Genomic DNA, 11361 nt, shown 5'->3' with positions numbered 1-11361 from the left:
TATTTTCCAAGTTTTCGAAAGTGACTACCATAAAAAAAAAAATAAAAAAAAAAAAATGCTGAGAGTTGTTGACTCGGACGATTCCTGCAGTAAACTGAGAGAACCCAGTAAACCCCGGTCCCACTCGGGCCACACCTCTCAGAACTAAAATAAATCACATATTTCCATTTCTATCTCCCATTCCCAAACTTTTTCGTTGTCGTTTTTTCGAGTTACATTCTTTTTCCTCTGGCCACTGTATATATTACGCGTCACCGGAATAGACCATCGATATATAGACAAATTTATAAAACGATATAGTGCCTTTTTGAGGTGGTTTTAGTGGCAGTCTCTCTCCATTTGATCATCGTGTGAAAGTATAGTAGCAGTATAAAAAATGTGTATAGGAATTTGAACAAACTTTGGGTCTTCTTCGGTCCCCTCTCCATCTATGTCGTCCATTGTCTCTCTGCAATAAACTTGTCCCTTTCTCCCTTTTTCTCTCTCTACATTCTTTCTCACCCTACAGCGGCACCGCGTATATGTCTTTTCGCATAGATTCTGGACGCGTGCGACGACTTCACTCCTTCAAAAATTCTCCGAACCAGAGTGCTCTCTCTCGAGCCTCTCCTCTCCTCATCATCATTAATCAGTCCTCACATTGCCAAAGTTTTTTCAATTTGAATTTCAAGTTTTGGAATCAATGAGAGGATTCGCGAGGCATGAGCGCCGGTGGGCGTCAGACTCCGTTCCAGGCAAACAGGTGAGCGGCGGATCTTCGCCGGGAACTGAAGCCGGATCGGCGGCGGAGGAGTTCGTCGAAGTCACGCTAGATCTTCAAGACGACGACACAATCGTGCTGCGCAGTGTCGAACCGGCGACGATCATCAACGTCGATCACGAGGTCTTCGCCGGAGGGACGGAGACTCCAGGTTCGGCGTCGACGTCGTTGTCGCGGTCACCGACGATGCGACGGAGTTCGTCGAATCGTCTCCTTCAGTTCTCTCAGGAACTGAAAGCAGAGGCGGTGGCGAAAGCGAGGCATTTCTCTCAAGAGTTGAAGGCTGAGCTGAAGAGGTTTTCGTGGAGTCACGGACATTCGTCGCGTTCGCCGTCGTCTTCCTCATTTGCGTTTCCCAACGGTGTTGTCCGAGGGAGTGGTGCTTTGGACTCTGCTTTGGCCGCTCGAGCACTCCGTCAACGGCAAGCTCAGCTCGATCGGACTCGTTCCGGTGCTCAGAAAGCTCTTCAAGGCCTCAGATTCATTAGCAATTGTAAAACGAACCGTGTCGATGCCTGGAACGAAGTTCAGAACAATTTCTACAAACTTGCCAAAGACGGCCTTCTCTATCGTTCCGATTTCGGACAATGCATAGGTGTTGTTAATTAACTTTAATTACAATAGTTACAGTTCTTGATTAATTTCATGGTTTTTTAGTATTAAGATGTGATTGAAATGTGTTTAAATTTTAGGAATGAAAGATTCGAAAGAATTTGCATTGGAATTGTTTGATGCTCTGAGTAGACAGCGGAGATTGAAGGTTGACAAGATCAGTAGAGATGAACTTTATGAGTTTTGGTCTCAAATTACCGATCAGAGCTTCGATTCTCGACTGCAGATATTCTTCGACATGTATGCTTTAATTAATTAAATAATATTAAGTAAATTATATATACTTAATTTTTAGTACCTAAGTCTCAGAAAACCATGTTTACAGCCTACTTTTTTTTTACCTTCTAAACAGGGTTGACAAGAATGAGGATGGCAGGATCACGGAAGAGGAAGTTAAAGAGGTCTATGCTGTTTAATTCATATTATCATCTCTCTCATATTTTAAAATTAATTTAGTGTAACGAGTTTTATTAATTTAAAATCTGAACAAATTAAGATGAGGAAGCGTACAGTCTGTAAGATTCCGGTGATATAAAAAATGGGAGCGCTGACTATTTTCCGGTAAAACACTTATGCATACATGATTTGATATATATATATATATATATATATATATATATATATATATATATAGGAGAGCCAGGATGGCAACGGGGCGGGACGGGAATTCCATTCCCCATCTCTATTCAGAATAAAATTTTCAATCCTCATCCCCACCCCACCCCCCATTCCTGCTTAAAATGTCGTCACCATCCCCATACCCGTCCCAACCCGACCCTGACTCCTTAGCCCCAGCCCCAGACCCCATAATTTTTTAATTAAACAAAACACATTTTGTTTATTTTTATTTATATATGTATATACTAAATCTAATTTAAGAATAAATTATTATATGTAAGAGTATATTAGTAACTCCATATCTAATTGGGGCGGGACGGGTTTAGCCATCCCCACCTCGGTGAGGATTCATAATTTGCCTCCATGGACGTTTTCCTTTAGCTTAGCTAAAAGGATTCCTATTCCCACTATAAACGGGACGGCCTTGGGAGGGATGGGGATGGCTAAAAATTGTGGGAGACAATTACTGAAAAAATTTATGGATTTTTTATTTCTTTATTTTCTATATTTCATTCATCCTTGTGGTTATAGCTTACGGGGTATGGATTAGGTTAAAATAATCAACGGTAGGCGTGATTCGGTGACCTTGAATCAGAAAAATTCCAAAACCAACGACTCCAATATATCTAATACGTGATCTGAGTTTTTTCATTGTCTGACGTTTTCCCATGTCCTGTAACGCCTTATCTATTAGGTGAAGGTCCATTGCAAAAAGAAAACACTTGTCTAAATTCTATATTGTGTGAAAGACGCAATTTTAAAAAATATTGAACATAACTACTTAGTTGACTGCTACAATATAGCCGTTAATTACATAAATACCCTTATATTTTTATGTAAACTGTATATTCGATTTTACTGATATTTAGGAATTTAACAAATTTCATATTGCCATTCTTTAAATTGACATTTTCGTGCGAAATTGCTGTGGGCTTTTTGGTCTATTTATTATTCATACATATATCGTTGATTTTTCTTTTTTCTTTTACCTATTTGAAGGATATTCTAACCCTTTGGGCATCTTTATTCCTGATTCTCATTACAAGTACATAGAAATGATGTAAACACTAGTCCAAAAAAGGAAAATAAAATAAAGGACCTCTGTTTAATTGAAACTCAAATCTTCAATTACCAAAAATAGAAAATGAAATCTTATGCTTTAGAGCATGGGTGCACAAAAGATCCAATCTTAACTCAGCTAGTCCCTAGCATGTTTTTCTACTCTTTGAAATAAATTGTTCTACCCACCTCATGACGTTATTATTAAGAAAAAATTTCAGCTTGTCAATGTCAAAACAAAGTAGTCAATACACATGAAAGTAAATTCAGATAACATCACGTGAAACATGACGGTGTCAGACTTCTAAGAGTATTCGATAATTCACTTGCAATCGGTTACTTCTTTTATTCACCATTATTTTAGTCACTAACTTTAATTCGCTTGGGGTGACATTTCTCCATTAATAGTGTCTTCTTGCAATTTAGCGTTACACGAAAAATAATGTATTTTTATCTTTATAAATGTGTAGATCATAATGCTAAGTGCTGCTGCCAATAAGTTATCAAGATTGAAGGAACAGGCGGAGGAGTACGCAGCTCTGATCATGGAAGAGTTAGATCCTGAAAGGCTTGGCTACATTGAGGTGATATTTTTGTTATTTGCATGCTATTTTAATTCTAATTTATATATAGCTTCACGCATAGAGAATTATTTAGAATTCCTTATAATTAAAGGTTGTTGAGCACTAGACACAAAATAGTCACTGTCAATCTTCATACAATTGAGCATGGGTTACCGCGTTGTTCAACAGTACACGAAACAATAAATAGTAAATTCCCAAACTGATAAATTTTAAAATGAATATATATAACATGGCATATCTCACTTGGCTGACAGGAGGATTGGCCTGTTTTTGGCAAATTTAGAAGACGCTAAGCATTTGCTGCTTGAATTAAATACATTATCAATGTTAGGAACTATCATAGAAACTTACAGTCCAATTGTCTGCATTATTTTATCACGTCTATAATGTAGACTGAGAATGGATCTCAAAAATTAGCTTTCCAGTTAATTTCATCTTATATTAAAAATAGATTTATCAATGAATTTCAATTGTGGTTGTTAATTATTAGAAAGTATGTGAAAATTGCTCTTCTTTCATATAGAATATATTGACGGTGTCAATATCAACAAACTTTTTGCTCACGCACTCGCGTGCTTATACGAAGACTTGTTACTTGTTAGACATGGATTTTAAACTCTCCATTATCAGTCTTGAAGGTGAGAAGCTGCCACTAAATAAATAAAGTTCTTAGTAGTGATGATGTTAGTTCAAAGCTCACCAAATACTACTTTCTTACTTGTTAGACATGGATTTTAACTTTTATATTAAAATAATCAGAATGCGCGTATTCAGCACTCATGCACCACCTTAGACACTGTTGAGTTCCCCACGTGGACTTGTGTTTGCAACTCAATGCGCGTATTCAGTGCACAATTGTCAATTATACACACACATCAATGGTCGGTGATAGAGTATACGACTAACTTGTGGTTATTTTGTTGGATTGCAATGGTGTTGGTGATAATGCAGCTATGGCAGCTAGAGACACTACTGTTACAGAAAGACACCTACCTAAACTACAGTCAAGCGCTGAGCTACACGAGCCAAGCCTTGAGCCAAAACCTACAGGGGCTGAGAAGGAGAAGCCCGATACGAAGGATGAGCACACAACTCATGTACTACCTAGAAGAGAACTGGAGGAGAATTTGGGTTCTGTGCTTGTGGGTTATGATAATGGTTGGGTTGTTCACGTGGAAGTTCTTTCAGTACAAGCAGAAGAATGCATTCCAAATCATGGGTTATTGCCTGCTAACGGCTAAAGGCGCAGCTGAGACTCTGAAATTCAACATGGCTCTCATCTTATTGCCTGTTTGCAGGAACATCATTACCTGGCTGAGGTCCACCAAGTTGGGTTATTTTGTGCCCTTTGATGATAACATCAACTTTCACAAGGTACAAACTCTTCTTCCTACCTCCACGTTACTATTAGGATACTAGTAATATTTTGATTCTTGAAGAACCACTGGTGGGCCCACACTACCACAGGCGTGGATCCCACCAGCGGGGTCCGCTTAGGTTTCTAATACATTCTACCTCTTGGCTCCATATATGTGACTTCTAATTACAAAGTCAGCCCCAATAATTTGATTTCAGCTATCACTCAAAAAGTCCGATTAGCTTTTTACACCTTACACACTTATTTGTTTCAAGAGTTGTAAAACTCTTTGCCTTCGTAGGAGTTGGGAGGTATAACCACCAGGACGAAGAGTCTAGTTAACTTGTAGGTCAAACTCTTTACCAGGAGGTGTTCTGATTGAACTTGTTCACTTGTACAATTAGTAGAGCACCAGTATAGTGTATGTTGTAATTTATAGAAGGAACTTAGTGGTTGATCCTTCTACTTCCACCAAAAAGAAAAAGAAAAAGTGAGTGACTACCAATAATTCTTGAGTGACACATACACAAGAGGAAAGGCAATAGCTGGCCTTCAATCATTTAAAAACTACTGTTTGCGTAGGTAAGAAGATAAGCTTAAATACAAATGCTTTATGGGACTAAAAATGAAGGCTAAATTAGGAACTTCCTGAAAGGTTGAAACCACAACATCACAATCGAGATATCGTCAATCATGTTACTAAACCTATTACTATTGTAGGCAATTCATACATCGTCTGTCCCAACAGAAGATTCCGTTAGGTCCCACAGAGTCACGCCCTCTTCCATTAAGGTTCCTTAATGCTTCATAGTTGACAAATTGCAGCTACCACTTGGTGCGCATTGGTTTCCAAACATCTTTCTCTTTTCATTTTTTGTTCTTTTCTTTAGGACCAAAAGTGTTATGCTTGAAAATGACGGGTTTACTTTGATGTATGCTAGAAGATTTTCAGCATCGTTGTTAGGTTATTTGGTTATGTTAATATAGTACAACTTTAAAAAAATAAAATAAAATAAAATAAAATTCACAACAGAAAATAATTAATATCTTGTCTATGTTGCTCTGCATGCTGCAATATCTTATCTTTTGATGTAATCTTGGCAATCACATTAATGAGTTCAACTAAAGATGATATGGTTCTTATCTTTAAATTTGAGAATTATTTGAAGTAGTGTGGTAAGAGGTTTCTAATTTTGTTTGATCGATAAATAGTCTAGATATTGTGATTTAGACTTAACCAAATGATTTCCTGGCCAAAAATAAGAAAAAAAAACAAAAATATAAACATTTAATGAATTGGACAAAGTACATGACAATCACAGCCGGATCAGCAATTGCAATAGTGAGATAGCTCAACTCAAATGACTAAATGATTGATAGAGGTCCCGATACATGTTTCTATACATCTAAATTCTAGTGTCAGTCCATTGAAAGGTCTTTTAACTCTGTAAAATCAGATTAATGATGTCAGTTAATTGTGAGACATATCTAAATTAGTTTCATCTTCTCTTTTTTTGGTTAATGCGTCATTGCAGACAATTGCTGCTGCAATAGTAATTGGTGTCATACTCCATGCTGGGAACCACCTGGCTTGTGATTTTCCAAGGCTTATAAATGAGTCTGAAAAAGACTACGAGACTTACTTTGGTGAAGATTTTGGCTCTCATAAACCCACGTACACGGACCTGGTTCAAGGGGTTGAGGGTGTGACTGGAATTTTAATGGTGATCTTGATGACAGTTGCTTTCACACTTGCAACGCGCTGGTTCAGGAGGAGCCTTATTAAGCTGCCCAAGCCCCTTGATAGGCTCACTGGCTTCAATGCTTTTTGGTATTCACACCACTTGTTTGTCATTGTCTATATCTTGCTCGTCATCCATGGAATGTTTCTCTATCTCGTGCACGAATGGTACTTAAAGACGGTATAATTTTGAAACCTTTTTACCTTCCTTCATGGAAATCTCACTACTTTCAAGTGTTGTTGATTTCATTTGGTCTAAAGTACGAATTTTGTGCTCGCAGACGTGGATGTTTCTTGCTGTTCCTGTTCTCCTATATGCAGGGGAGAGAACCCTGAGATTCTTTCGTTCTGGCCTTTACACTGTCCGGCTTCTAAAGGTGAGTGTAATGTACTATAGCAATTCTGCCACAGTAAAGTTTGGGTATGCAAATATTCGTTGAATTCATGTTCTGGTTACCAATGTTCTTCAAATGAAGACACAGAGTTCAAACAGCTGAGACGTTTGTCAAGTTATTGTTTGGAATAATTCAAGATTGACTTGTTACAAGATTTAACGCATTGTTTTATTGACTTCTGCCATTCTCAGGTTGCTATCTATCATGGAAATGTTCTCACACTGCAAATGTCGAAGCCTCCCCAATTTCGGTACAAGAGTGGGCAGTACATGTTTGTCCAGTGCCCTGCTGTTTCTCCATTTGAATGGTAAATTACAATTAACATCCCTCATGTCAAAATAAATTTTACTTATGGAGAAACCTTCGGCTGCGTCAGTGTAACTGTTATCATAAAAAATATTGGTTTCCACTTAATGTTGGCAATCCAATTCCGTGCTGGTAGCCATTGGGTAAAATGTTGATGAACTCAAACTGCATAGATTTAAAAATCAAATCGATTTCTTTCGTGCTTTTAATAAATCTATTTACAGAAGACAAAAGGTGGTAATGGTTAATTGAACTCAAATTTAAATTATTGAACTGGTCTTGCAATAGTCTTGTATGGTCAAGAGTAACTTTTAAAGTTCATTCTAACCAAATTGATCAGGTTAATTGTACAAGACTTGCAACTGTCATACCAGTTTTTATTTTCATTTAAAATCTTCAATGCAAAGCTCCTTTTAGCCATTGTTCTTTTTCGTTTTCCTATATATTCTAATTTATGGGTGGTTAATTCTGGTTTTCGATGAATTATACCTCAGGCATCCATTTTCCATTACCTCAGCCCCTGGTGATGACTACCTTAGCATTCACATCCGGCAGCTAGGCGACTGGACTCAAGAGCTTAAGAGGGTATTCTCAGAGGCCTGTGAAGCTCCAGTTGCTGGGAAAAGTGGGCTTCTCAGGGCTGATGAAACAACCAAAAAGAGGTAAATTTCATGTACGAGTGTATTTTTGGTCAAATTTAGCCTTTTTCTCTTGATCATTCACATTGGAATTGTTATCTGAGACACTTTGTTGGATATCAGTTTGCCAAAGCTCTTAATAGATGGACCTTATGGAGCTCCAGCACAAGATTACCGGAAATATGATGTCCTTCTACTTGTTGGTCTTGGGATTGGAGCAACACCTTTTATCAGTATACTGAAAGATTTGCTCAACAACATCCTCAAAATGGAGGAGCTGGCAGTAAGTACCATAACAGAGAAATCCTCGAGTCCATTATATTTTTACAGTTCTTTTCAACTGTTCATTTGATCTTCCGCATAGAATTTTTAATGATGATAACCACAATAATAGAGAAAGCACAATAACAATGCTGTTTTTGACCTTTCAGGATTCGATATCAGATTTAAGCAACCAGGGTGCGGGGACTACTGATTCACCCTCTGCCAACAAGACCTCTCCACGAAAGAAAACACTGAAGACCACCAACGCATACTTCTATTGGGTAACCAGGGAACAAGGCTCATTTGATTGGTTCAAAGGGGTTATGAATGAAGTTGCTGAACTTGATCAAAGGGTAAGTTGTAAGGATATATTTGTTCTTTGATTGTTATATATATATATATATATATATATATTGTTTCCTGAGTAGTTTGATTATTAACATCCCCATTGTGGAAACAGGGTGTTATTGAAATGCACAACTATTTGACCAGTGTTTACGAAGAAGGGGATGCCAGATCGGCCCTCATCACCATGGTCCAAGCACTAAACCATGCCAAGAACGGGGTTGATATTGTGTCTGGCACTAGGGTAAGATTGATGTCTCTCTCCCCCTTTCAACGTCTCATAAATCAACCCCTCTTTAAGGCCACGCCAAACAACATCCTTTATTCAACAAAGGCCGCTATAGCATTAGTGGCTCCAAATTCCAATATGCTAATGATAACAAATTCTCTAGATATAATGTTTTATGCGGATGGTCTATAAAGATTTACAACTTAATGTTGGCGTGGAACTCTTTTCATAGACTAAACATGTTTATATCATTTATGGATTCTGTTGTTAGGTGCGAACACATTTTGCAAGGCCTAATTGGAAGAAGGTTTTCTCTAAAACGTGTACCAAGCACGCTAATGCAAGGATAGGTTAGTCTCATCAGTCTCCATCAGAATCACAAGTGATGAAATTATATACTTTTTTTCTTTTTTTATTTTATTTTTAATATTACTATCTTGGCTTTGGTGTTTTGGAACAGGAGTTTTTTACTGCGGGGCACCGGTTTTGGCAAAAGAACTCGGCAAACTCTGCTATGAGTTTAATCAGAAAGGTTCCACCAAGTTTGAATTCCATAAGGAGCATTTTTGAAGGACTCAGAGACACACATACACACACACATATATATACACCTACTACAGATGCATTTTACTGCAGAAAACCATTGAGTCACACTCAGCCCCAACACCTTCATTTGTTTACATGATCAGAATTTAGTGTAATGCAGCAAACATATATTTTTTTCATGAAAAAAAAAAAAAAAACAAAAAAGGCAAAAGAGCAGGAGGCATTGTACATAGGACAAAGGAAAGGGTAAAATGTAAGTACACAAATAGTACATTTTTGTTGTAGTACCAAAGAAATGGTTCTGGTTAGTGAGATGGGGTTGGACATGAAAGGCAAGTAAGAAGAGGTAGCAGTGGGACCCAAGTGCGTTACAGCTAAACGAGGTTGACCTAGCTGATTGATGCTGATGTGGTCAAGTATGATTGTTCACTGGTGGGGTAGGTCTTAGTGGGACTCTGCAGTTGGTGTAGACAGACACCTTGTTTGATCCAACTCTTCCAAGTTTTTTTTGAAGTGGGCCCAGAGAAGACTTCTAGAATAACGACCATTTTTATCTTTATTTTACCACTACTATGTAAATGAAATTCATACTCCAATATTATTTTCTTTTCCACTTCAATTTAGTCATATATATATATGATATATGTAAGGAATATTGGTAATTATCTTATACAAGGTTTTGAGCATAATTCCCTGGGACTTGAACGAGTATACCATCTTTTATATTGGATGTAGAATGATTCTCATGCGCTTTTTATCTTTCAGTGGTATATTTGTTATCGTACTAACAGGATACACAATTTGAATAAAATTGTGATGGTTTCTTTTAATAATGTTGTTTGTTACCTATCGAAACTTGTCCCGGACCAATTATGTGCCAACACTTGTAAACGTAATTATTATTTTTTTTGTTTGTGTGTATGTGTTAATATATGATTGGATGGGACCAATTGTCCCAAACCATATACTAATAGTTTATCCCTCTATAAAGGCACTGATGAAAACCATGATATTGGAAGCCCATGCAGTCACTCTGCTTGATTTTATCCGAGAGATATTGGAATGTGAGATATTCATATTAAAAAATTAGAGTTTTTAACGAACATGTAGCTAATGCATTATTTCTTTTTAATTTAGATAAGTATAATTATTAAATTTAAATTTTTTAAAAATATAAAGAATAATAATGGAAAGATAAGGTTTATTTACTCTAATTTTTTAAAGTGGAAAACTAATTTAAAATATTTAAAAATGAGATAGTAGATTATTAATACGGGACAAAGGTAATATTAATTTTAAATGATTAAGCAAATTTGTGAATTATTATTGTGGTGCTAGTTACCGTTGGCCTTTCAGATCTGATTTTTATTTTTGTTACATTGCCAACATCAAGAAGATTTGACGTACCTAAGAATAGAAGCAAACAAATTTTTAGATGTGATTATTCTTAAACATAATTTGAGTTTGGTGTGGTCGAATGATATAAATTGAAAATGGAATAAATCAAAGAATGAAATGGAAATGGAATGAAAATGTAATGATCATTTTCATTCTCATGTTTGGTTGATCATATTTTTGTAAAACCTATATATATATATATATATATATATATACATGTACCCGACGTTTCCTCAAACGTTTTATTTATTTATTTATTTTAAGTTGGAATGGAATGGCCCTTCCTTTAGTTAGAAAGTGAAATGAATTAGTGAAAATCACCATTTTCGAAGAATTGGCAGGAATCACCATTCCAATTTTAAAATTAGTTACCAAACTAAAGAATGGAAACAAAAACATTCCATTTCTGTTTTATTTGATTTCATTCACTCACACCATACATAGCACAAGTACTTTTCATTTATTTATGCTAATTATTCTACAATGTATATAATAATTTTGATCCCACC

General features: G+C 36.6%; 1 protein-coding gene across 1 annotated transcript; it reads left to right on the top strand.

Annotated features, from left to right (window-relative positions):
• Positions 1-232: 232 nt before the first annotated feature.
• On the top strand, positions 233-10150 carry LOC132308261 (respiratory burst oxidase homolog protein A). The gene is made up of 14 exons (XM_059806288.1): positions 233-1355; positions 1453-1612; positions 1725-1773; positions 3520-3633; positions 4585-5007; positions 6526-6912; positions 7013-7108; positions 7318-7433; positions 7927-8094; positions 8194-8353; positions 8502-8687; positions 8795-8923; positions 9180-9258; positions 9369-10150. Exons 1-14 carry the CDS (start codon positions 683-685, stop codon positions 9476-9478), a joined length of 2850 nt encoding a protein of 949 aa, XP_059662271.1. The 5' UTR covers positions 233-682; the 3' UTR covers positions 9479-10150.
• Positions 10151-11361: the final 1211 nt, after the last annotated feature.

The sequence above is a fragment of the Cornus florida genome, unplaced genomic scaffold, assembly GCF_030987335.1.
Source record: "Cornus florida cultivar Cherokee Brave unplaced genomic scaffold, ASM3098733v1 CherokeeBrave_3.0.0_Hap2_Chr05, whole genome shotgun sequence".
In the NCBI taxonomy this organism is placed as follows: Eukaryota; Viridiplantae; Streptophyta; class Magnoliopsida; order Cornales; family Cornaceae; genus Cornus; species Cornus florida.
Note: the sequence above shows the minus strand (reverse complement) of the source record. Positions and strands in the feature narration are given on the sequence as shown.

Bases quoted from the DNA above. Each gene is read 5' to 3' on its own strand.
- LOC132308261 (XM_059806288.1), top strand. From the start codon at position 683: ATGAGAGGATTCGCGAGGCATGAGCGCCGGTGGGCGTCAGACTCCGTT. The intron at 7,434-7,926 runs GTAAATTACAAT...ATTATACCTCAG, and splicing joins GCTGTTTCTCCATTTGAATG to GCATCCATTTTCCATTACCT. The intron at 9,259-9,368 runs GTTAGTCTCATC...GTTTTGGAACAG, and splicing joins GCACGCTAATGCAAGGATAG to GAGTTTTTTACTGCGGGGCA.